The sequence below is a fragment of the Aythya marila genome (genome assembly GCF_965140915.1).
Source record: "Aythya marila genome assembly, chromosome: 10".
Classification (NCBI taxonomy): domain Eukaryota; kingdom Metazoa; phylum Chordata; class Aves; order Anseriformes; family Anatidae; genus Aythya; species Aythya marila.
Genome location: NC_139051.1, coordinates 7,051,386 through 7,078,009, shown reverse-complemented (window position 1 = coordinate 7,078,009; position 26,624 = coordinate 7,051,386). Strand labels below are relative to the sequence as shown.

Below are 26,624 nucleotides of genomic sequence, written 5' to 3'. Positions count from 1 at the left end.
ACAGGCACCCCGTCGAGGTGACAGAGCCAGCAAACTCTCCGCTGCTCGTCTAAGAAACACCCATGCCACAAGACAAACAGACAGGGGCGAGCTCCAGGCACAAGTCCCGCTGCCCACCTCCCTCCCCAGCACCATCGCTGCTCTCCATGTGTGGTCCCCGTATAAGCACCATCTGTCTCGAGTTTAGCACAACACCACCGCAGTCCCAGCAATTAAAACAGCCTGCCAGAGTTAAATCCTAAATAAATGCAAAGTCGAGTAAATGATCGGCAGCGAAGATAAATAGGAAGGGGAAGCCCAAGCACCATCGGGGTTGGCATAGGGGCTGGGGCAGACACTGTGCTGATGCACAGGAATGGGACCCATCTTCAAATCCCACACCCACCGTGCCTGCAAGCCCCGGGTACAGCACCCCGAGGCCATCCCAAACCTTAGGATCCAGGGGTACAACTGAGACACCCAGAGACTCAGCCCCTCATCCTGCCACTGCAGCCTGTTTGCTGCCTTCATCATCCAGAGTGAAAATCAGGCGCTGTTTTGAAAAGGGAGCGAGGAATAATGGGCTGGTGGTGCTGCACTCATCTCTGAAATCCAGGTCAAATCAGCCCCAGGTAGAGTCATTTCCCTTCCTGGCCATTAGAGTGGTGACAGCCCCGTCAGGAAATCGCTGGCTCCTTAATGCCGATTGAGCTGTCTGTGGCTGCCTGTACCTCGCTGCAGCAGCAGCAGTCGGGGGGGAGGCTGCAGAACATCACATGTGGAAATGCAATTTGCTGTGAGTTAGGGGAAAAGCACGGTCAAAATGCAAATCTTGTTTGTTCAGGAGCAGAACGAGTTTAAAGGCTGGAACTCCAGACACAAGGAGCATCACCTGGATGTTCTCCTCCGCTCACCTCTTGCTGACAAGAAAGTGAGCGGCGATGCAAGGTGAGTTAAAAACACAGCCACATGTGGGCAAGACATGAAAGCGCAGCCTGGCCCTCACCACATTGACAGGAGTGACCGGAGCAACACAACATGAAACGATGCCCTCAAAATGTAAATAGGGAGCAACCATCTGCGTGGGGCCAGGAGATGAACTCGGCAGCGCTCGTCACCACGCTCGTGTTACCAACTGATGTGGTTTCCAGAAACCCTTACTGAAACCCAACGTGCAGCTGACCTCGATTTACTTTCTCCTGTTTACAAAAAAAGAAATGCAGAAACAAGAGTTTCCTCTGCGGCTCTGCAAAGACTTGAAAGGTAAAAAGGCGATGAAAAGGAACAGGGGTGGATGGGGTTTGGGGAGCCACAGACAAACGGAGCACACTGAGCAGCTGTCACAAAGCATTGGGCACTGGGCCAACCTGCCAGCTCCCCAAAAAACCTGCCAAATTCGCTGTCAGCTGAAACTGCAAGCCACTGTGTGCCGAAGAGCCTGCAAAAGACCCTGCTGCCATCCATGGCCGGGGGGGTCTCATGGCCAGCTGGCTCCCCGGCTGACTTTCCTTGCTCTCAGCTCCCCCGTGCGAGTGCCAGCAAAGCTTTGGGGCACGGTGGGGTGCTCGTGCGTGCCAGGATGCACACACACACAGGCACGCTGCTGCCAGTGCTGCACAAGCATGCTGAACAGCTGAATTCCTGCATGCTTCAAGACGCTGAGCCATTTGGAAACACGTCTGGAGCAATAGGAACAACCTCCATGAGCAGCCTTGGTTGGGAATGAGCAGTGCTGAGGAGTGGGATGGGGCTTGGGGGCTTTGGAGAGTAAGAGGAAAATGGAACAGCCCTTGTCTGTCTTTATCCCTCCATCCCATGAAGCTCCTCTGGTCTCTGCTGCTCACACCCAGATGAGAGCACTGTGCATCCTCTCAGAGCAGCAGTCCCCCACTGCAGGTGTCCCACCAACTCCAGCAGGAAGGGGACCGAGCCCTGACCCAGGGGATGCAGGTGGAGGCTGCTCGGTGGGGATGCTTCAGATAAACATCACATAAAACAGCTCGACCCCGATTCCTGTGCTTGTGTTTACCACCCACATACCATTTTATTAAGACATAATCTCAAGTAAGAATTGTTGCCATTGCTGAAGTTTATTTTAACATATGGCTAACCGAGACAAAGAAAAACATGTAAAATACATTTTAACGTGCTATTCCTGCCTAATGGTTTTTATAATTTTTTTTAATGCCCAATATATATTTATACATTCCAAACACTGGGGGGGATGTATGTTAAAAAATTATATCAGTCACATGGTGACTGCTAAATGAGAAAGGTACTGTGGTTCCTTTGTATTAGTCCAGAACCACTAGCACTCTTCTAATTTTCAATAGGCAAAAGGTAATTTGTGGTTTCATAAATTCTGTGCAAGACATCATAATTCTTACCTGGTTACGGCTGTCAGATGCTGATACACCACGGTGAGGGGTTTTTAAAACCAGAGATGCATGTCTCGTAAAAAGCCCAAGGCATTTAAAAGGCAGAAAAATTGTTTCAGGCCAGAAAAAGCCCAGTTCAAGTCCTGGTTGGGGTGAGCTGCTTTTGCTACGGTTCAGCAAGGTATTTAAACACGTGCCTAATACGAAGCCCAGGAGCAGGCTGTGCTGCCTTTGACAAACCACCCACGTGTGCGACTTCAGGCTCGTGATGTGCCATTGAATCATGGCCTCAGCACACCAACAACATGAACCCGTTTGCAGAATTGGCCTCTCTGGAGAGGTGCCCCCGAGCAGCAGGCTCTGCAATCCCACCCACGAGCAGGGGTTTCATGGGGTTTGGTTCCAGAAACCAGGACTGACCGGCCTCAGGCCAGCACAGCCAGAAAGGCAGCGACCTCGCAGGGCAGCCTGAGCTTCCCTCGACAAATCATATGGACTGCCATGACCCTCAGAGGCTCTGCAACTTATCCGTACAATGATTTATTGACTTAATCAAGGGTGGCAACAAGTCTTGTTCCTACCACGAAGCCATAAAAACATGGACACGCCAGGTGGAAGACAAGCTCCTGACGCATCAGCTACTACACCCCGGGGCTTTTTCCAGCTCCGGGTAGCAGGACTGGATGAAGTTACAGCAGAACACCCTGAACAGCCCCTGCTTTTCAGGCTTGGAGGTCCACGGCCCTAAATGCATTTATCCTCTTCTGAAAGCCCACTCTGCAGAATTTAATTGGATATATTCTAAAATGTCAGCTTTGTTTCTTCACCAATAAAGCAGAAAGCCACTCTCTCCCATGTTTATTTGAAATAGGGATTTAGCGGGTATTAAACGCGTCCCTCTCAGCTAAGGTTCCAGGCCAGGGTTTAAGTATCTGTGTTACGAGACGAATTGGAGTTTTAACTCGCAGTAAGCACATTCTAAAAATGGAATAAAGTAATCAAGTCCATGTGCAAATCTCTGCCCACCCGGTAACCCTCCTGACCCCAGCACAACCCACGCTCTGACCTGCACGGGACGTTCACCCCTGCCCACTGTATACATGAATTAAAACAAGCCAAGAAAGCAAAGACGGAAAATACTCCCCAATTTTGTAGTTTTCAGCTGATTTCCCTCAAAAGAACAGAAGGGCAGAGTGACGGGGGATGAACTCGGAGCACTCAGAAAGGCTGCTCTGCACACTCGCAGCACTCTGTACGCATTATTTACATCTCCGCTCGCATCCTGTTTTGATGCAAATCTCAACGTACTTCACCCCATCTGCAAAACCAGCAAATTCCTGCAGATCTGGCAAAAACACTTAGGCCTCTGCTTAGCTTCGAGGCCAGAAGTTGCTCAATGGGGCCATTCATGGGCCCTGCAGGGGCTTCGGTGCTTCCCACACCCAGGGGTGCTGAGCTCTGTGCCTGGATGTACCCCTGAACTACTGGCACTACCCAGCCAAGCAGATATTTTCACCTACATGCCCTTTGGCTTTCTCTCTCCCTTTGTGCTGCATGTTGACACAATGGCAAAAAGAAGAAAACCATGAAGGACACCAAGTTCTTGATTTGTTTCGAGCTGGTTGCCTGAAGGCAGCGGTGGCTCAGCACAAATAACAAGCAGCAGAGGATGGCATCACCCATCCCATAGGGAACAATGCTCCTAAAGTAGCAGTATTCCTGGAAAACACTTGAGATTAGCCCCGTGCCAGTCACGGGGTTATCATTTTATGATGTGTCTGGTTTCTTTTTTTTTTTTTTTAATAAGAGAAAAAGAACCATAACTTTTTACGTTCGGTGAATTGAACTCCTTATAATTAGGGTTGCTGGTTTCCACGGCAACGAGGATCCAGCTCCGTTTTATGGGAAATACAAAAAGAATAGCTACGCTCCAGCTGTCACTGTGGTCCGGGCACCGTGAGCCAGCAAGGGGATAGTGCCCAGGATACGGCAGAGCTCAGGGCAGCCCCGCTCTGCTTCTGGCATCACCATGCTGGAGGAGATGTGTGCACCAAAAATCCATGCTTTTGGCCAAATTCATAGTAAGAAGTGGAGATTGTGACTTCTCCATCCTCCCTGCTGGAACCCAGGGTCACCACCAGACCTTCTCATTTTGGAAGAGCCGCATCGCCCCCGCCCTTCCCCAAGGGCTCCACGAGCTCCTCTGCGATGACTTCACCTATAATAACAACTTCCAGGGCCTTGCGGACTTCAGAGGAAAATAAAATCCAGTTATTTTTTTTTCCCTTTATAGCACTCTTATTTTAAGAATTTGATGTGGGTGTAAAAGAAAAAGACACACCTATCGGAGCTGGAATAGAGCGCTGGGCATGGTGCAACTCCAGCAAGCAGGAAAGTGAATCACACGAGTACCTGCACCGACTTTCCCAAGTAGTAATTCACCTGGGCCAGGCTTCCGTAACAGATGTTGCCTTATATATGTAATTTTGTGTTGTTTTTTTTCAGATATGTGAGAAAAAAAAAACAAACAATATAATATTCCTTATCAGCAGGCCAGCACTGCTCTGCACACATCTGTAATGCTGAAGACAAACACGGGCGAAAAATAAAACAGGAGATGCAGGCACTGACCAGCGCCATGAAGCAGCACTGCAGGCCTCAGTTTGGGGAGAAAAAGGAGGATTTTACACAAAATGTGTCATAACAGACATGGACTCAGTGTTGCTTACAGTCCACCACGAAGTCTGCGCAGGCCGCGTGCAGGAGATCGATGCCAGCATCGACTTTCCCCATCGGTTTGTGGCAGATAGCACCGCCGCCCTTCGCGCCTGATTTGATTCCACAAATCAATAGTGAATGCTTAAGAACGGAGCTGGCTGGAAAAGGCTTTGTTTGCAAATTTCCATGGGGAGAAAGGGAATTTTCTGTTATAATTTCAACGCTGGCTTCTCAAACGAGCAAGCCCCCTATAAACCAAAGCTGAGCACCTGAAAGGCTGAGATAACCGAAGGTTAACAAGTCTCTTCTGAAAATTTGGAGCTGATTATTTCCTGGGGGGCTTCTCCCTCTCTCCCTGCTTCTGGCAACCCAGTGCCAAAGCCTGGCATGGGCAGGAGCCCCTGGCTGGACCTCATGCACCCAGTGTAGGCTGGAGGCAGCTCCCAGCCTCCGCCTGTCCCTGGAGCTGGGGAGGGAGATCATTTCCAGCTGAAGTGCAAGAGACTCACTCAGCTCCATCATGCCCCAGCACCAGATGTCAGGCCAGGGCTGTTTATGCAGCCAAAAAGCCCGCTTACATCCACAAACTATCAGTGCTGATAGCATCTCTCTCAAACACAACAACTATCTGCACAGCGCTGGAACATCACTTGTGCCCCTCTGCTGAAGAACGCCTGCAATTTTTAAATCCTTTCCAGGAAAAAAACTTATCTTTTCACTTTACTTCCAACCAACTTTTTCTTTTTTTTTTTTTCCTATCATTGCGTTGACTAGGAATCTCAATTACAGATACACTGATGAGGGAGTCAATTAAGTTGCAGCAAAAAAGCTACCACCACTACAGTACATTGCTACACACCAAACTAAAAGGGCACAGATAGGACCTGCCCGAAGTGCCACGAGCCGGGGGGGGTCTCCAACTCTCATTCCTCAGCTTCCCCACTTGCATGCAGAGGATGGTTGGACTTGCTGAAGGAAGCCAAGCAAGTCCAAAGCCAACAAAATGAGGTGGTGCCCACCCAGAGGCACTGATGCTGCAGATGCCAAAAGCGAGCACAGATTTAAAGGCAGAATGGGCAGCTCACGGGACAGCAAGGCACCTGGGGTTACCAAACACTTAAAATCACGCCTGGCTTTGAAAGTCCATGAGCTGCATGCAGCTCCTCTGGGTGTGGGAGAGTCACACAGCCCTTCTGGCTGCTCCCCTCTGCACGGTGCTGCCGCCAACCGCACTGCTTACCTGACTCACCTGCCCTGCTCCCAGCTTACGCACAGCTCTCTGTTCCAAGAACAAGAGCACTTCACAAGGCACAAAATTGCTGTTTGTTTCTCTGGTCTTTTAAACAAGAGCTTCAGTAGGAAGAACAGGAAGCCTACATTGGAGGAGTCATTCCCGGGGACCCGACAGACCTGTTTCTTCTCCCCCGAGCTCTAGCAGGTTGCAAGCACTGAGGAAGTTTTGCCAAGGAAGTTTTTCAGCCTAAGCCTAACATCAAATAAAGCCTAAATTCATGAGACACTCTTAAGTGAACCCAGCAGGGACATAACGTGGCGTGAGGCATTTGCAAAATTCACTTTGGAAACGCGCAGAGGTACTCACGAAGACATCCACCCCAATCCAAGTGATTTATATTTTTCACAAGTGAGCAGTTTGCTTACTAGGAAAGAGACAAGTTTAATTTTTAATTCGATTTCCATCAAAACAGTATTTTCTTGTTGCTATGATGGCTAAGGGGAAAACCTCTTGCCTCCAGGACAAGCAGTTAATGGGACTGCTGCGTGTCCCCCAGAAGCAGGGGCTTGGGGAAGGAACGCGGCCACGTGCATCACCGTTGGCTCTCCGTGTCTGCTTTGATGGGGATTTTTTAAAAGGCTACGGTGAAGCCAAGGACTAGGGAGCCTCTAGGGAGCTGGGGAAATATCTACAGACCACGGGAGCCTCATACGGATGGAGCCCTGGGGAAGCTTCCCAGGGTTTCACACCAGGCTGCGTGTCCCCATACCCGCTCGGCACACCTCTGATCCGAGATGCACAGCGCCGGGGGAGAAAAGGACATCTGCTGACCATCAGCAGATATGGCAGGAGTCCAACAGCAATAACAGAACGGGCTGAAACCCATAACCGCTTCTTCTCCTTGCGCTCCTCCTCCACGGCGACCAGCCTCACAATGCTCAAGAAGTGCCCCGATGAATAAATATCTTCTTTTCCTTAGCAACAGTTAGCAACGGAGTCAAGCTTTTTTTTTTTTTTTTTTCCTTGCTCAAAAGAAACACATCTCGAGCTAACACAGATGATTTAAACGGCAATAAATATAGGACGTGGGTGTAATCAAAATCACCGAAATGCAAATCGCACTTTTTAGCCTGGGTTATTTTAAAGCAGGAGTAGAGCTGCCAATGATCTGTAGAAACAGAGCAGAGAGGGCTAGGGGGGTAAGGAAAAACGCTGCAACATTTCTGGGAGGACAGGAAGATGCCGTCCAAGCAAAACCCAGCCCGGGAACAGCGATAAGATCGCTGATATTTGTCGTCAGCCTTTAGTACAACTTGTGTTGCTGCAACAGATTTCTCTGTCTACAAACTGCAGAGGTCTGAGATAGTCAAAAATCTGTTAAATGCATAACCCCGGCGCACAGAAAACGTATTCTTTTCACAGCTCTATTCCTTTAACAGTTCATTTAAGACGTCTGCCTTGCATTTTTCCATTTGGTGTTGGGAAAATGTTTTCTTTCACCTGGCGTAGAGCCCGATTCAACAGAAAAAGAAAGCCCTTCCCGTTTCCATGGGGCCCTGCAGTATAAGGCACTGGACTAACTTTACCCCGAGCTGGGCACCTTCCGGCTCTGTTCCCAGGTATTTTGTGCCCTGCCCTTCTGCCAGGGCTCTTCCCCCCTTGCCATTTAGAGGTTCACTTCATCCTTTGATGGATTGCTTCATCCTTTGATGGATCACATCTCCCGTTCCTGATGCTGTCAGACAGAGAAATCCCATTGCAGCTTGCTCCCGACACTTCCCACAGACACAGAATGGTTTGGAGATTTAAATGAAACCTCACTGCTCCTTCAAGACCAATAGCATTACTTGCAAAACAAAACCATGGAGTGGTCAATTAAAACACAAATTTTGGTCTTAAACGTAGGTCTTTGCACAAACTGCCCTCCCCAGCCGTGTTCCCATAACCTTGCCCCCTAAAGTACCATTTCATAGTAGACGACCCTTTTCTTTAATTCTCTGATGGTTATAAAGACCACCTCACCGCCATGCTGCCTGCAGAGATCCACAGCAGCCTGCTGTCAGCTGGTTTGGCATGGACCCATGCTGCCCATCACAGATTTGGATGGTGACTGTGGTCACCAACTTGGATCTTGGGGCAAAAACCTTTGTGTTTATAACACCACATTTCCCTTTCCTTTTTTAAAAAAAAAAAAAACAAAAAAAAAACAAAACAAACAAACAAACAAAAAAAAAAACAAAAAAAAAAACCCTCCCATCACATGCCAAGCCAGAGCACTGATAACACATTGCTGGAGGGAAATGTTTGAGGGAAACAGAAAAACCTGGCAATTCGATGGGGAGAAGACGCTCTGCAGGACACCTGGCTCCCAGGGCTGCGCGTGGGATGGTGAGGGAGATGGTAATGGAGCCGGGCAGCCCTGGTGTACTGAGCCTTTATTTCTCTAGAGACCCTGAGAGATAACAGCATTTGGTTTCTGCTCTCTGAGTTTTTCAGGATAAAAGATTGTTTCAATTTTATTTAATTTTTTTTAAATTGAAGCTTGAGATTGCAGAAGGCAGCTCCATAGCTACAGACGCCCAGATCCCCTGGCTGAGACTGGATAATGACACAACCCCTTCCCTACCCTGCTTTATTCCAATAAGGGAAATATATCCGGTGCTTCTGTCTAAATAGCTGCCAGCTTCAGAGGAGGAGAAGTCCTTGACAGATGCTGTGATTAACGGGAGGCCGATCCCCATCGCAGCCACGGTCAGGACAGCCGGCTGCAATGCCTGCTGCGGGGCCACACAGACAGATTCACAGCTGAAACGATTCGGGAGGAGGGTGTCAGGCAGCACTGACCAAGAATCAGGCTGCTTTATGTTTATCTGTAATATGTAGATATTTAAATCCCTAAGCCTGAAGTAAAATAATTTAGAAGCTCCAACTATAAAAGATCAGCTCCCAAATCCTCCTCGCTTTTCAATCCTAGTCTCTGACACATTATACTCTTTCTGCATTTAATGTGCCCTTAAGGTGGGGATTAGGTAGGCATTTGATTATGTCTTTTATGTTTATAGCGATTCATTTCCAAACCTTTACTAACTTTAATTAAATGCTACATTTTCACTGCCTCGTCCTGAGTTGAGAGAGAGCGGGAGAGAAAAATCTGTCCTCAAACAGAATTTACATTTCTAAAGCACCTTTTTCTGTGCAAGCACCTTGGGGCTACTGCATGAAATCGTTCTGAGCTGCCTTAAGATGTATCGGTGCAGACATCAAAGCAGCTCTAATACCAAGACTCGCACAGACCCACAGACATCTGAGATCACTACATTCGCAAGCAAGAAAAGACCTAAACCAGCTCCTGCCAAAACCAACCATCGATCCCCTCAAAAGGCGGCCACGGGGAGAAGAAGAAGAGTCAAGCTCCAGCAGCACTGACCTTCACCTTGGAGGAAGGGGCAAGGGATCAAAGGGCATGGCACTGCACTCAGCCCAGCCCCACACCCTATTTCCGAGCCCTGTTATCCATGAGAGGAGGCATCATCATGCCCCCTTGGGACCCGACAGGTGCTGGGTGACCCCAACAAGGAGACTCAGCACAAGGGAACTCGTCTGAATGAGGTCCAGAGCTGAGAAAGACCACGCCACCTCAAAGACAACGTTCCTCGAACACTGATGCTCCTAGTGGTTGGAAATTTTCATGCCATTTGTCTAAAACCTCTTTTTTGATTGCTCTCTTAGGTTTGCTTGCAGTCATGGTCACCCCACCCTTGGATCAATGCAAGGCCAAGCGGGGTCACGCATTATTTCACACAAGGCACACTCCGAACTCTCTTCCTTCAGCATTTAGGAGCAGGGAGATTGGATTCAAAGCCAAATTTTTAATTACAGGTGGGAAATCAGGATTTTGTCCCATTTTGAAATCTGGGTGCAGCAGAATGCAGATCAAAACCCCACAGACCTGGTAAGATTAGCTGAGCTCGGCAGCTTTGCCTTTTGGGGCCAAGACATAAGAATGACATCAAATTTTTATCAGCTAAGAAATTCAAGCCTAACTTGAACACCACGACATCTCTGCAGCCCATCGGAATACATTCACACTGCGCAAGGAGAATACTAAAAAGGTTTAGTGAAAATCTCGCAGGTCGGGTAGCTCCAAGGTTGAAGCTGCAAACAACTCTTCACAGAGATGCACGAAATGCTGAATCCGTAGCAAGATCCCTGTTTGTTCTGCTCTCGTGCAACTCCCTGTGTATCCCTTAAATGATATAAAGGGGTTCAGTCTCCAGCAATGCTGCACCTCACTCCCCGTCTCCCCATCCTGTGCGCTTCAGGGTGGCAAAAGGAGGCAAGGTCTCTGTAGCTGTGGACAGTGCATGAAATCCACCCAAGCTGACACATCACCCCAAGCCATCACAGCCTGCTGTAAGTCACCCAAACAGCTTTGGGGGTGATTTAAATCATTGATAAGCCTTGTGCTCACCCTCTGGGCTGGGCTGAAATTTCACCCTTTGGGTTACCATGGTTAGAAACACAGCAAGTGCACGTACCGTCCCCGGGTTGCAAGCTCATCCACTGCTCACATCAAAATGGCTCAGCTTTTCCTGGCTTGCACAAAGGCATTTCCCAGCGAGAACCACCATCAGGGCGAATTTTGGCCTTCTAGCTGCAGTTCTTGCCATTTGAGAGCATTAAGAAGATGTAAAGCTGTATTTTACCTTGCTGAGAGCGCCTGGAAAAGGCCAAATATTTTTTATTTGAAGGCTGTCATCACTGGTCTCACATTGGAGATCACAAGCCAGGTCCCTGGGAAACTTAGGGCACGTCTCCCAGTGACTTCCCCAGGGCCAGGACTTCACCCAAGCCTGGAAGACTCCAGGCCAAAAAGAAAGCTTAGACAGTCACTGCGTGCACTCGGAGGGAGTGGCTGGAGGAAAAGCCAGCGTTTAACAGCGCTAGCAGCCCTGCAAAATTTTACAATACACAACCCTCATGTTAGAAAATCCATTTCTTTCTTCATAAAATATATGGGGCCTTTCCACAAGCTCCTTTTATTGGTCCATTTGGCTACTTGTTCCTTTTATGAACTGCTCGAGTTCCAGCATCAGCTGGAAAAGTCCAGGAGGCAGCCGGGCTAAAGCAAAATGATGTGCTAGGCACTGGTAAAAGCATCCCTGCTACCAGGATTTGGGCACCACGTGCAAAAGCGCAGGCGAGAAAAGGCAGCAGAAAGGGCAGCTGGGTTTCATCACCTGAAAGGAAGCACACAGCGTCTCCTTAACCTATTTCTCCTTACTGTCTGCAAGGTCCTGGAGGTGCAATGTTGTTGCGAATACCCCAAGCCACAGCGCCTCTCACCTCAGTGCGAAATCCCCTCGGCAGCAAACAAGTGGTTAAGGCCGGGGATATTTTTTACCAGCCTCCCATAGCTCTTCCATGGGGGTCCTTTAATGGCTACAGTTAAACAGCAATCTCGCATGGAGGTCCACACGCTAACATAACAACATATTTTAACTGTGTATTTAAGCAGTTTCATTTCTATTGACATTGGCTAAGGTGAACCCTACGGCTCGAAGGTCTCTCGCACGACGCTGGGCTGCCCACGAGCACAGCCGTTCCGACTGCGCGCTGCCAAATCTGCTCCGACGACGAAAAGCTCCTGCAAAACACGCCAAAACCCTCATTTCTCAGCAAACTGGCTGCCTGAAGCCCTCGGGGTGCCCAGCAGGGTGCTTCACAGCATGGTCAGTCCTGGATAATGACACGTAAAACCTGCAAGGTGGGAAAAGCCAAGCGGCACGGGCAGAAATGTGCAGCAAACCGAGCTCTCGCGTGCCTGGCTCCATGCGTCTGCCCCCCACCAGGGCACACACGGGGGTCCCGCAGTGCTGGCCATGCTGTGGCACCCTGCTTCTGCTCTTTGTCCCAGTGCTAGGGCTGCGAGAGGAAATTCCCAGTGCTTCCCAGCCCCGTGCAGGGACACGCAACTGGTGGGACTGGACGTGCCAGGCTGATCACCTGGCTCCAAATCTCAAGATGTGGGAATTGCCCTAACGGGTCCAACCACCGTGTCCCAGAGCCCCACGGCAGAAAGACCTCCGGCAATGCTGCCTGTGGGCAATTATCTGGGCTCATCAACATCACCGCGCCTCCACACCGGTGAGAAAGTGATCTACAGCACGCAGGGCAGCCTGTACCCTGGAATTTGTCATGCACATCATGCCTTTGCTGCACCGAGGTCTTGCAAAATAACAACACAAGGGTGAAAACTGTGTGCAACAACCCCTCCGAGATCCTGCTGCAGTCCTCTGACAGGGTCTGCTGCCCTCCCGGATAGCAGGGTCTATTGAAAAATCCTTACTACTGTAATCTTAGATTACTCTATGACATCCAAACCTTAATTAGCACCTGTTATAAGGCCCCTGCAACATTTCCATGTGTCTCTGATCTTCACATTCCACAGACACCCAGCAGCAAAATCCACCTGGCTTTGTATTTTGCATAAAGCGGTTATCTTCAGTCGCACGCCCTTTCACTCTACTGGCTGGCAGGACCCCAAAATGCCCACACCCCTAGTGCAGTACAGAGATGCTTTGGGACATTTTGGGAAAGCCTCATGCACCAGTACCTCCCACCCCAACCACTGGGACATCCAGCTCTGCCACCTTGTGTAGCCATGGAACTGCTACCCCCTCCAACCACCGAACACACTGCTTTAACCTTCCTTAAATCACTGAAAATTGCCATGGGGAGATGAAAACCATCTCAAGGACTTTTCCACCAGCTCCATGCTGTCAGGAGCGAGACCACAGCACTGCGAGCTGCTCACCAACCCAGCACCAGGCTGAGCACTACCCAGCACAGAGTGCACTTCAACTTCAGCCACGACCACGACCACTTCAGTTTTATATTATGTGCTAGGATTATTTTTATATATATGCCACCCTATGCTTTTTTATATGCACATATATATGGGCAAACACACACAGAGTATTTAATTTCTGCAAAACATCGTGTGAGCTCCGTGGTTTTCTCCTTCAGGCAGCCAGCCTCCCAGCTCGATGATGCCGAGTGCCCTCTGCTGTACACGAAGACAAATGCCTCTTTGTTTAAAGAGATTAGTAGTGTTTAAAATAGGTATAACTTTACTTTGGACAAAATATTTATGAAAATTACGCGTGAGCACTTCCAGCGTGACACACGGGGCTAATGCCACAAGACTTCTGCTGGCAGGCACTGAAAGACTCGTGTCTCCTACAGATTGCATCGGCAGAAAGTAAATAGTCTGCACTCAACTGCGTGGTCTACGGTTTGAAAATGTTTTATTTATACATTTAAAAATAGCGCAGGGAAATCAGAACAAACAATATAGCTTTATTATTCAGGCATTTATCAGATAGCCTTCACACCCCAGTGAGTCCCACACCTATTAGAGGTACAAGCTGGAACTATCAAATGGAAACGTGAGATCATTTTTCTTTTGTAAAACACCATTGTTCCTGCTACTGGAAGGAAAGATAATATTAAAACATATTCAAATATATGTATTCAAAACCTCTACATCTTGTAATAAATTATGCACTCGATATTAAAAATCTGAGCTACACCGCACATACCTGGCTTAGGAATATTAACTTTTATCGCCTTCTCACTTCCCAGCCCTCCTCAAACCTGACATTTAAAGGGTCTGCACAACCAGCACATGGCCTTATTAAATCTGTTTTCAGATTTAATAAGGCACGAACGCGGATTCGTGATGAATGTTACCATTTGTTTGGCACGGGAGAAGGGAAAGCCGCTCAGCCTCGCCGCCCTCCACCTGCCTCTTCTTCACACGCCGGGTAGCCTTGAGCAAAAACTGACTCCTGCCGGGTTGTGGGGTTTGTAAAATCAGGAATTAAAGCCGCACAGCACCCAGAAATCCTGGTTACCTGCCTGTGCTGGCGATGCCTTCTGCTGGGAACAGCCCGAGACCGAGGACAGCCCCGCGCACGGCCCTGCTGGGCCACCCGTGGGCGCAGCTCCCACCCTCGGGGCCCGCGGGCACTCCCACGCAGCCGCCCCGTCCCGGCCGGCCCTACACGGCCGCACCGGCACAACGGGTTCCCGTGACTCACCCCAAACCCTCTCCATTCCCAACACTCGTGTTCGCTTCCCAGCTCACGTTTCCTAGAAGCAGCAGTGCCCTGAGACCAAGACTCCTCGTATAAGCGTGCCCGGATGAAGCCGATCACGAATATATATATATTTTTCAATGAACTCATTTATCAATATTTTTCCCCAACCAAAAGTTGGTATTTTTTTTTTACAACTTTTCATCTTGCTAGCCTAAGTGATTCTTGTCCTAGTTTCCCTATCTTGGTTGGAGGCCAAGCATCGCTGGCTGAGCCAGAGGGAGTATAAAAGCATCTTTCTAAGACACTATAAAAAGGAAGAATCGGATCCTGGCAGCCCATTCACTATCCTGCCTTGGGTATTTAAGGATCAAACATGCATTTGTAAGCTGACAGAAGGTAAGAGGTGGCTTTGAGACTTCATGGCGTCTAAAGAACCCTCTGAAAACAGCTTTTTACTAGCCAGGCAGCACAAGAGAAAACAAGGAGCAGCAGCACATCCCCAGGGACAGCAGGGCTGCCGGCCACTGCTGCTGGCACATGGGCATGCCGTGCTCACGCTGCTGCTCCGCTTGCAAAGCAAACAGCTGAAGGCAAGGAAATGGGAACCACCCAGGACACTCTGGGGAGGTTTCCTATGGTTACTGCTGCCATGGAAATATTTTTTTGTTGTTGGCTCGACCTAAATAATATCTGGCTCCTCGGCTGCAGCGCGCTTCTCGCGAGGTCAGCTTGACGCTTGGACGGCGCGTAGGAGGGGAGCGCCTTACACACACAAGTCCCTCGTGTGCCACGAGGGATGGACACAGTGCAACGAGAGCCGCTGGCACCAGTGCCCCAACACCAAGGGGTGACTGCAGGGAGCAGGATCCGTCCCTGAGCTGGCACAGCTGCCTGAAGCTTCACCCTGCTGGCGAGGCGGAGGGCGCTCAGCCCCACCATTGGTCTCACACCCAAGTTGCTCCGGGTTTTCCTGCCCGGCTCCCCAAGGCCGATGGCTTGGTTTCAAGGAGAAGAGGAGGAGGAACCAAAATGGGGAGGGAGGGAGAAAGACATCTTTTACTAATTGCTCCCAGCTGCGGCCAAGCAGCTCCCATTTCGGCTGCCAGGAGCTGCAGCCGGCAGGGAGCAGGCGCGCCCGCTCTGCCTGCGCAGCGAAGGGCTCGGGAGCAGGAGGAACCCCTCATGGGGACTCTCCTCCATCCGCAGGCTCTGCATAGGGATTTCAGTAATTATATTTATACACTCTCCTTATCAGCAAGAGCAGCCATTATGCCTTTTATCATCGCGGCAGCAGCATCTGCACAAGGGCAACTGATAGGGGATGAAATATTTGCTGCAATGGCTGAGTACAAAGTGCCTCCCTCCGCGCTAAGAATAATAATTGCAATACTTAGTGCTTGAAGTGTTAAGCCCTGCCATCAAGGCCCTTTGGAGAGCCACACACGGGGGAAGGAACAGCCTCTCCAGTGGCAGAAAGCAGCCTGAATTTTGTATGATCCTCTTGGACCAGCGCTGGCCTCAGCCCTATTTTGGTGAAGCTGAGCAAAGCTCTGGCTGTCGGCTGCCTCGGGGCTGTGCACACCCAGAGCCCACGAGATAAAGGCTCTCTGCAACACCAGCCTTGCTGACGAGGTTTACCCCCAAATTAGTTTTCCTCACATCGGTCGATTCTGCTTAATGTTCCAAATTCCTCCAACATTAGATAGTGACCACAGAGCAGAAAGATGTGGCACATGCGGGGAAAGAGTCCCCAGCCTGGCCTTCCAGCCTAGGAGATTATTCATCGGAGAAAAAGTAAATATCCAAACGAGCATCGTGAACGGCAAAACCATCTGCCAAAGAGCTGAGCTGATGCTATCTGCCGTCCTTAAGCTCGGTGATATACTTACAAGCCAGACAATGAAAACGCAATTGATTATTTGAAGAGTGACTCACTGGTGTAATAAGGATGGATTACTGAGGCGGAGGTGGGGGGGAGTGGAGAAAGTCTTTGAAAAAAAATAAAGGCCAGCAGATTGACTTTTTAAAGGCAAACAGAAAGGGAACAAAACCCAAGGGCAACTCTCGAAAGGGCTGAACAGCCCTCCACGGGGGAGAGCAACAAAGAGGAGGACAGTGCTCTGCGGGCGCCAGCCCCATAGCTGCAGCCTGAGCTGAGCATCTCGGTCACCAGCCCCCGTGCTCCCCGCCCAGGTCTTTCCCAGTTGGTGGCCAGAGGTTTTTTTCTCTCTCACGACATGCGGCAGTTCTGTTAAAAGGCCTGTTGCAACCCCTCTATTAAAGGAATAGGAGGCTTCCCTCCCTGCAAAACAGCCTACTGGGCACGTGCCGCACGCCCTGTGTGGGTGATCGCAGCCGCACGTGGGGTCCCTCTGGTGCTCCCCACACTGTGACCCTCCACATGGGAAGCCAGGGACACATCCTGGGGGGAGAGCAGACAGGGCAGAGGCTGCAGCAGGGCAGAAAAGCACAGTAAGGGGATGGGGACCACTGGACCGAGTGACCATTTATCCCTCACCCCCCTCCTCCTTGCACCAGCTTGGCAGAGGCTTCAGTGAGCGATGTAAGGCATTAGCTCAGTATGGGGGGCTGCACGGGGACTGTGGGACCCTCCCCACCCAGCCGTGACAAGCTGTTAAATCAGCTCACCGCCTCCCACTAAATCACACCCGACACGGCACCCGAATTCACAACCGCAGCCTCCAGCACTGACAGCTGTCTGCTTGGAGGAAATCCCTCGTGCAAGCCAATCTACCCTGCCCCTGCATTTTGCAAGGTCCGTCTCAGGCAATTTCATCCAGAAAGGCTCCGTGAGGGAAACGTGCTTGCTGGTGAAAATCAGCTCAGCTCCACGGCTGAGGGTTGGACCCAGGCACTGAGAAAGCGCTGGCTGCTGTGCTGCTGCCTTCAGGATGGCAAACACATTCACACTCGCACCAGGCAGGTAACATTGTACTCTTTGCATGCTGAGATGCAGCTCTAGTCAGTTTTTCCAAAAACTCAATAAACAAAAAAATAAATTAAAAAAAAAAATCTTTTACATGTATGGGTTTAGTCTAGGAATAAAATATCAGGTAAAATCAGAGTTCACTGTTTTTCCTCTCTGCCCCCTCACTCATCTGGTACATTCAACAGTCACCAAGAAAACAGAACAAACCCCAAAACCTAAACCCACATCAGATTATTGGTGGTTTTTCAGCTCCTTTACAAAACTAGAATTGCAAAAGGATGCTTCAAAACACACAGAAAACACGGGTCTTTTTCTAGGAGAAACTTGGCTTTTTGGGCTTCATGGAGCCACCCGCAGCAACTCCAGTTACACCAGCTGCAGACTGGGGCTCTGTGTTGGGATGAAATTTAATCAAGTGTCTCCAGCTCCTTTGAGCTGCTGCAATACAATCCTGAATGACTTGTAAAAGACTTCAAACATGCTCCTCAGGCTTGCCCGGAAACAAGTACGTACCTCACCTGCTCTTTTGTATGTCATGTACAAAAAAATTAAAGAATTTATTTTGGGCTTTTTGCCAGCCGCAAAACTGCCTCCAATATTGTAGTGCTCTTAAAATGGATATCGTGCCTCGCAGCCAACACAAACAGGATACCTTATCAGTCCCGGCTGTTTTAGGCGCTGTTTCAGCAGCGGGGCATGAAGATGTGAAAGGAACAGGCCAAAAAATCTCCTGGGAATCCCTCAACTTGACTGTTTGCTCAACATTTATGCAAAGAAAGGTTGTCCCAGGGTGGGTGAAAGTGGAAAACTCATGGAATCCTCACTCTCAAAAGTGTCCAAACTCATACCTCGATGCCAGGCTGCCCCTTGGCATGGTCCTTTGCAGCAGGACCACGTGGGCAGGATGCGGCCACTGCCCTGCAAGGCTCCCAGCCTCCATTCGGTGACCTCGATGGGACTCAAACACCTTCAGGGAACTCGGCCTCTGTCCTGGAGCTCCCAATGCTGGAGCAGAAGCAAGGACATCTCTGAGGACATGCAGCAGCACCTCCCACACGATCCATCACCAGTTACATGGCTCTTCCCCTGCTGACACAGGGGTGGAAAGCTCAACGGAAAAAAAAATCACCCCTGATTTTTCAAATGCTTGCACACGTACTTAATCTCACAGGTGCAGGCATATGGGACAGCTGAGGTCATTTATGCCAAGGGAGGTGCAGGCTCCTGAGCCCAGCTTCAGCACAGGCAGGGGAACGGCAGCTGCGCCTCCCGAACCTGCCCTGGCCCACGGCTGAAGGACACTGGCTTTGGCACTGAGTCACCTGGCAGGGAGCGACTTCCCCGTGCCCAAAGTGCTTACAACAAAAACCATCACGAGCAAGCTAACCACGCCATCCCCTTATGTGTAAGGCCTGGAAATCAGCAGGCAGAAGCCACCTGAGACATGTTTGCACCCCCTCCATCAGCTTGATGGCCTGGTCAGGGACCAGGTGACTCCAGCCCACCACAGGGACAGCCACAGGTCCCATAGGGACAGCAACAGGCCCCATAGGGACTCACCTCCGGAGCAGCACACAGCTCCCTGCTGGCAGAGCTTGCCTAGCCCAGCAGGTTCCTGCTGCAAAACGAAAAGCTGAATAAAAACCACAGGAGCCGACGGTGCTCGCTGTGGAGGCAACACGAGCATAAAGGCTGCCCGAGATAAGGTATTGCTATCCTTGCATCTCCGAAGCCTTTCAAATAAACACGCAAGGAAGTGAGGAATATCTGAATCCGAAAGGAGGGGGAGGCACAAAGCGTGTTATTCATGAAAGGGAAAAGCTGGGGCCGTGTGTGTGAAAGATACATAACCTACTAAAAATGCTGGAAACATATGGAAGCAATAATCTGTACTTTTTTTTTTCCCTGAAAAAGAAGTAATAACAAATGCTTCAGGGTTTGACGTTACTCGTTCCTGTGCTACATGCAAACATTGCTGTTTCTCTGGACAAGGCACAAGTCACCAGGCCGACGACCTGAACCTGCTGGGGTGCATCAGGGATGTCCCGGTGCCAGGCAGCACATATACACACAACACAACATACACACACACAACACACACACTGCTTCCCATCGTGCCCACAGCCATGTTTGCTGCTCGCCACACAACAGCGGATCGGGTCCGGAGGAGTGGGAGCTGTGCAAACACGCAGGGCAAAGGAAATAAAGAGCCACTGCCACTAGCAACTCCCAAGCTACAGTCAACAAAACAGAGGCGTGAAGATGCCAAGCGACCAAGCCGCCATCATCCAGAGACTTAAAACATCTCCAGGGTTCTGGCTGACCACCTCATTTACCAGGTTCCCCATCCTACTACACGTATCTCCTCTTTCCTTGCCCATCAGCTCAGCCTTGTGCACAGGTTTTTGTTTTCCAGTCATCGCTCAGGGCCCTAAGTCCCCATTATCCAGGATTCCTAGGCGGTCTCTCCTGAGAAGCTCACAAGTTTGCCCTTGCAAACGCTCCCTGACCTGATGAGGCCAGATGTCATCAGACTTCTGTGGCACTGGCCGCAGAGGATTACAGCAACGTGCTGAGTTATGGAAGCCAAGAAAGAGCAGATCTCCTCCTCGCCCAAGTGTGTTTTCAAGGGATGAAGATTACACAACAGACACAGGGAAAAAAAAGACTCCAAGGAAAGATACAAGACACCATCTCACGTTGAAACTAAGAACTCAGCGAGCCAGTTTTTGTCCTTATGTCATGTTTATTACTGTTATTTAACCGCTTCTGCAAGCGAGAAGAATAACTATGGCAACAAAGACTTTTCCAAATGTTCCAAGACAATTTTTAAAATCATCTTATCTGCCACAGCCTCTGAAAGCCTTCCCTCTGAAACCAGCAGCACCTGGCTCTCTGAAGGCTTTGCAGACCAGGTGGGTTGTGTCCATCTTCACATCACAACACAGCTCCAGCGTGGTTTTGAGACTGAGCTTTGCTGCATCCATGCAGCATCTGGCATTTTCGGAGCAGGCAGGGATGGGGGAAGAGCCAGGTTTGTTGAAGTGGCAAGAGGAGCTCTTTGGGAAGGGCTTCCTCAAAGAGACCGTATGCACAAACAAATCACACCTGTGTGTGCTGAACACATGCCAGTCGTCCAACACGCAGAGCCCAGTGCCCTCAATACAGCACCAAGTTCCTAATGCGACTTCGCCCAGGATAAATCCCAAATTAAGTTCCTCACAGCAATCTCAGTGACTGCTCCAGCCGCTCAGCTGAGAGCCATTTGTCACCTTTAAGGCCTGGATGCCCCCACTAATTGCGCTAGGAACTGGCTGTAAATTCCCTTCCCTCCTCCCAGACCACCTCTGGGCAGGCTTTTCTCTGCACATTATGTGAAAGCCACTCTTAATGGCCATTCAGCCACCCAACTCCAGTGACAGCTTTATTTAAAGCCAAAGCTTGTTAACAAGCTGAATGGCACACAGCTTAATGCGATGCAGATCTGATTAGAAAACAGCAACCGGACTCCTAAGGAGCTGAAGATTTTGATTGAATTTGATTTCACTTTTTCCACACAAAGCCACCTTTCAAATATCAACCTGCGTTAATGGAGGTCTCGTTATGTGTTCCCAATTTCCATCCTCAGGACCACAGCCCACACAGAACTCCTCAGTCCTTGCATACCTTACTGACAGGCTACCCTAAAATAAAGCAGGGGGATCAGAGGAAGGAGTCATTTCGCCATTCAGGCCACGAAAAATTGCAGGTTATTCTGGTTATAGTTTGACAGCTGCATCCTCGCAGACTTTATGCTCAGGAACGATGGGATTCAATCCTCAGCCTTTCAAAGGAATCACTTGCCTTCTCCTCTTCGAGGCTAAATGATTTCAAACTGAAAATTGAATTGCTGCCTTAGAAGAGGCAGAGGTCTGCAGGATGCAGGACGTTTGGGAGCTTCAGAGGGGTAAGAAACACAGTGGGCTCCAGTCTAACCATGCCTGTAAGCACTTGGGGTCTTCAACTCCTTGCTTGCACTGAATTAATGTAAAACTTGCAGCACACGAACAAGAAAATTCATATGATACCCCGAGACATAATTTAGGAGCAAGATTTAAGAAGATTCAGAAACATATTCCAAAGCCAGGGATATTTTTGCACTACTTGGGCATCCCCTTTCACCTTTTTCCTCACATCACCTACAGCACAGAGACTGGTTTTGTTCTGAAAAGAAAATAGTTCTGCAGAATACAATTTATTTTCAAGTGGTTTCCTTGGCTCAGGAAGCATGCCTGTGCTCCCAGGAATGATAAATTCAACCAATGCTCCAAGCCATCTCTCCATCTGAGAAAAGTGGCTTTTAAGAGAAGGCACAGGCACTGAAATCTTTGGCGTCTAATAAAGCAATTTGCCTGCCTGATGGATTGGCTGCGCAGATCATACCTAAAATCACAGGTGACTAGAAAGCTCAGCCCTGCATAATTAGATATATGACAATGCGTGCATCAGCAGCTCTGGTCTCAGTGCCTAAAAGCTCAGACATTCTTTTCTTCCTGCCTAAAGCATGTCACCAATTCCCATCTTGGAAGCAGAAAGCCTGATTCCCATTTCTCAGCAAAACTCTACCATTAAAGGGATTATGAAAAGGCTTATGAATCTCTAGTGGTTAATTGATCTGCGTTTATATCCCTAATCTGCAGATCTCCTCGCAAACCATTGTTTTCTTGCAATCCCTTTCTGCTAAAGTGTTAAAGCATTTGTGAGCACCCCCAGCAGGAGCTGGAGGCACCATCCTGTGTGCACGGGCTCCCGAGCAGGTCTGTGACCTACAGAGCTACCTGCTATCAGCAGTCTGCCTGCTTACCTGTCCTGAGCACTACTAGACCGCTGGCTAATGAACAATGGATCTCCTCCCTCTTCATTGTGTTTGGGCAAATAGGTTGCCTTTTTGTTTTAATTGCACAATTACTCTTACATCGAGGCAATTAAATGTGAATGCATGTGCAGGGCTCTCAGCTTGTCCCTCCAGAGCGAGGCTGAGGCGTGCATCTGTAGGATGCTCAGTGGGACGCAGAGCTGGCAGCACCCATCCTTCTGCTGCCCTGGTGAGATAACCCCCTCCTTCCTGAGAAGGATCCATCTGTTTTAACCAAAATCTGTGCAGTAAGTGGGGAGCCTCAGGAAAGTGCAGCCAGGAGGCGGCTGCACATAGCTCTGATGGGCTGAAGCCTCCTGCTCCTTCCTCCTGCATGAGCAGTTTTGCAGGATCTGGCATGAGAGGCACAGTGTGCTGCTGCAGAGGTCACAACCTGCGCAGAGCCACACCACCACCTTGCATTTGACACCCCCAAGAACCTCAGTGGTGCCTCTCCTGCTTGTTTGGCCTTTGATCAGATGGTATCGTGATAACATGGTATCAAAACCTTGCTTGATTTTTCAAAATTAGGTGTAACTTAATCAGCAAGTCACAGCACCTTATAATTCCTCAGGCCAGAGGAGAAATACCTCTGGTGACCATCCCTTTTCTTCTTATCCTACATTTTAAAGTTCTCCGTGACACTTTCAAGGCACCTCTGTGACAACACCTGCTACCCCAGACTTCAGCTGCAAGGAAACCTGTGACAGCTCCTGAAAGCATTTTATAAGCCCTTAAAATTGGAAGAAGACACTCAGGGGTGACCTTATAAATCCATTAGCGCACACGTGGCAGACCCCGATTAGCAGGAGGCTGTCAGGAGACCGCAGCTCCCACGGCTGTGACACCTTCACCTTCTGAAGGTCTGGGGTGGGACGTGGGACATCGGAGGAGCTGCTGGAGGCAGCCACCTGCGGAGGGCCCGGCTGGGGACTGTGGTGAGGCTCATCCATCACCTCGCTGCTGCGCCAGCCACGTGTCCCCAGGGTGGACCTCAGCCCAAGGACCCTGTCCTGCACTGGCAGCAGTGCTGATTTGCAAGGCTGAAGCTTTAGATGGGATTCAACACTGATAAATCAATCCAGCATCCCTCTCCTCGCTCTGGACCACTGTTTTAATCTGCAGAGACGCAGTTCTGAGAAGTAGGGCACATGTTGGGAGAAGTGTGGCAGATGCTGGAGAAAAGGGGATATCCTATGAAATAAGGCTAAAAGATCACCAAGGGCTCTCTGTTAAATCTGTTCCAGCTCCTGGAGCCCCCAGTCCAGAAAATTTAATATCACCAAATCCCAAACCACCCATGAGCAGGAATTCATCTCCAGACAGCACGATGGGGGGAGATGAGGCTGCTCCAGCATGAGGCCAGGGACCTCTGTGCCTCACAGGTACCAGCACTGCCAGCTTTATGAAGACACACAACACAGATAGAAATACCTGTTCGTTCTCATGCACACGCCCACACCCTGCTGGGGCTGCGGGGTCCCATCCATTCCAAGAGCTTGAGGGGGGTAAAAACCCACCGTGGGGGCGTGGGGAGAGGCAGGAGGTTCACGAAGCCTTTTGGGGCAACCCCTGAGGGTCCCCCACCCATCTCAGCCCTGCAGTTCCCTGCCCAGGGCCCAGAACCGCCCTGGCACAGCAGCAGGAGCCCCTGACCGCAGCAGGGACGGGTGGGCTGCGAGGGTGCTAACGGGGGCACTGGTGACCCCATCACAGGGCACTGCACCCATGACAGACACCAGCACACCCGTGGGCTGCTCCAGGGGGATGGAAGCACCCACCTGTGATGGAGACCCACCTACCAGGGCAGGGCGCATTCACACCAAGACAAGCACACCCCAAAAATCCCTATTTGCACCCCAACCAATCCTCCATGGAGCCATGAAACCCTCATGCTAGCTGCAAGCCCTCGGTGGGTCAAGCTCCCACTGAACTCCCATGGGTGATGGGGGTCAAAGGGGGGGGGGTCCCACCCACCCCTGGGTGCTGGGGGTCGAAAGGGGGGACTCCCACCCCTCCAAGGGGAGCTGGGCAGTGGGGTGTCACCGAGCCTTACCTCCACTTGTGCAGGGCGAAGCCGGGACACTGATCCCCGCAGGTGTTGCAGGGCTGGCCCCGCTCCGGCTCCCCCGATGCCATCACCTGCAAGAAACGCAGAGGTCAGCCCGGTCCCCGAGCCGGGGGGGGGGGACAGGACAGGGACAGGGACACCGCGAGGTGGGGGCACGCTTAGGGAAAAGAGGGAAAAACCATTTAAAAAAAAAAAAAAAAAGAGAGAGAGGACATTTAGGGTGGCGGGGGCAGGACGCGCACCGGGATGGAGCCACAGGTTGGAGGGAGAGGGGGGGCTGAAGGAGGACACCCCCCCCAGCCCACCAGCAGCACCTCCACCCCCCCCCCGGGCACTCACCGGGCGGCCCGAGAGCCGCTTGCTGATGCCGAACATGGCAACGCCGCCGAGCCGAGCCCCAGCGCCCGGCAGCGGCCGCCCCGAGCAGCCCCCGCTCGGTCCCCGGCTCCGTCCCCGTCCCTTCGCCGCCTCCGCCGCTCCCGCCCCTTCCTCTCCGCCCCCGGCCCCGCAGGCACCGCCCCGGGCCGGCCCGGCCGCCCCCCGCCCCGCCCGGGCTGCCCGCCCCGCCCGCTGCCATCATTCCGCTCCAGAGTGAACGACCCCTCGCCGGCACGGGGATGGGGGAAAAAAATAGTTGGAGAGCCGCGGGAGATGGGATCCTGCAGAGCCCGGGGGGCAAACGCTGAAGTTTCAGGCTGCGGGGGGGGTTCCTGGTTTAGGTTAAGCAGGGAGCGAACAGCCCGGGTTCCTGCTGGGCTCCTGTTCCCTGCCTTGCTAAGTCTAAAAGCACCAGGAGGAATGCAGTCGTGTAAAATGCTTTTGCTGCTTGAGATCCCAGGTGGGATACGAGGCACCTGTTGCACCCCCCGAGCTCCTGGGGCTGGGGGCTATGGGGCCGGGGGCAGCCCGTGCACCAGCTCTTGTCATCCGTACAACCCCCTCCAAAGGGATCCCCCCGGCCAGCCCCCAGCCCGTACCCCTGGGGGCTGCAATCTGGTGCAGGGCAGAGCGAAGCAACGTGGGGAGAAGCATGAGCAGCAGACGGGCTTCGTGCAGCAGAGTTGCCTCGGGAACACTCAGAGGGAGAGGGGAAAAAAAAGGCACTCATTCTCGCTGGGGAAGGACCAGCTTCACCATTAACATCTCACAGCCTCACCCCAGTGGCTGTGGCTTTTTGCAGATCCTGTCATCTCCTTCCCCTCCTTCCCCGCTGCTTTGTTCCTTTGCCTTGCTGCTGCACAGCTGGGTAAAGCCGTGAGGCTTTGATAACTCTTCATTTAAGCAGTTTTCATTTTTTGTCATTTTTTTCACTCGTATCTTCCTCGCTAGGAAACTGAAATGAGGCCAAGAGCTGCATGATTGGCTTTTGAATGTCTCCAGCAAAAAAAAAAAAAAAAAAGTTTCAGGGTGATTTTCACTCTTTCCTGCCATAAATGTTGGGCTTCCTTTTAAAAATGAAAAAACCAGGGAATTTTATCGTGGAAAACATTTCCTTTTGCATAAGATTTCTTCATGTCAGTGGGAAAAACTGACATTCCCTCCTCGTTCTGTTCTGTGGTTGCTATTTTTACCCCTCCAAAGCCTTCCAGCTTCCCCTCGTTGCTCCCTTCTGCCAAATTTTCTCATCATGTTCCTTCTCAGTTTCCCTCTCAGTTTCCTGCTCATATGGTGGTGCAAGAATACGTCCTAAACTCTCAGGGATGGAAGCAAGCTCTTCAAATACACACACGTTTTGTCACACAGTGGGCAACTGCTTGCAGGCTGGGCTTTGAGCTCGGATTAAAACATCCCCAGCTGCATGGCATATAGGGTACGGTAATATCAGGGGTGCAGAGTTGCTGTCATCTCCACTGAAGGACAACAGGATTTTAGGGAATGCGCATCATGCAAGAGAGGACCTGAAATTCGCCAGCACTTGGGGTGTCTTGCATAAGATTCAGAATATTTAAAACTCCAATTAAAACTGCTGAAATAAAAGCATTAATGGATACAGGACTTATAACAAGACTCAACGTGCTGTGGGAAATGCTTTAAAGGTGACCTGCAAATCCTTTTAATTGCTTCGCTGTTGCAAGAGGTGCTGTGTGCCCTCAATAACAGGGCTGGCGAGGACATCTGCTCTAAGTTAAAAACAGCAAAAGTAAGTCAAAGTTGGAGGGTGAAGTCCTTGGAGGTGTGGCTGTGCTGAATCACGGCTCCCGTCCTCTGATGAAGAGGCAGGTCCTGAACTTAAAGCAAGCAGAGCTGGCTTCCTGCCCTCCGTGGTGCCGAGGTGGCCACGGGGCCACCAAAACT

At 50.6% G+C, this 26,624-nt stretch overlaps 1 protein-coding gene across 1 annotated transcript in view; it reads right to left on the bottom strand.

The window, feature by feature from the left end:
- Positions 1 to 24,773, bottom strand: part of PRICKLE2 (prickle planar cell polarity protein 2) — a 98,086-nt gene extending 73,313 nt beyond the window's left edge. The window contains exons 1-2 of the mRNA XM_082768602.1: positions 24,669 to 24,773; positions 24,315 to 24,400 (exon numbers count right to left, since the gene is read on the bottom strand). Coding sequence (XP_082624728.1) covers positions 24,315 to 24,400; positions 24,669 to 24,704 — 122 coding nt within the window. The 5' untranslated portion in view covers positions 24,705 to 24,773. The remainder of the gene's footprint in view (positions 1 to 24,314; positions 24,401 to 24,668) is intronic.
- Positions 24,774 to 26,624: the final 1,851 nt, after the last annotated feature.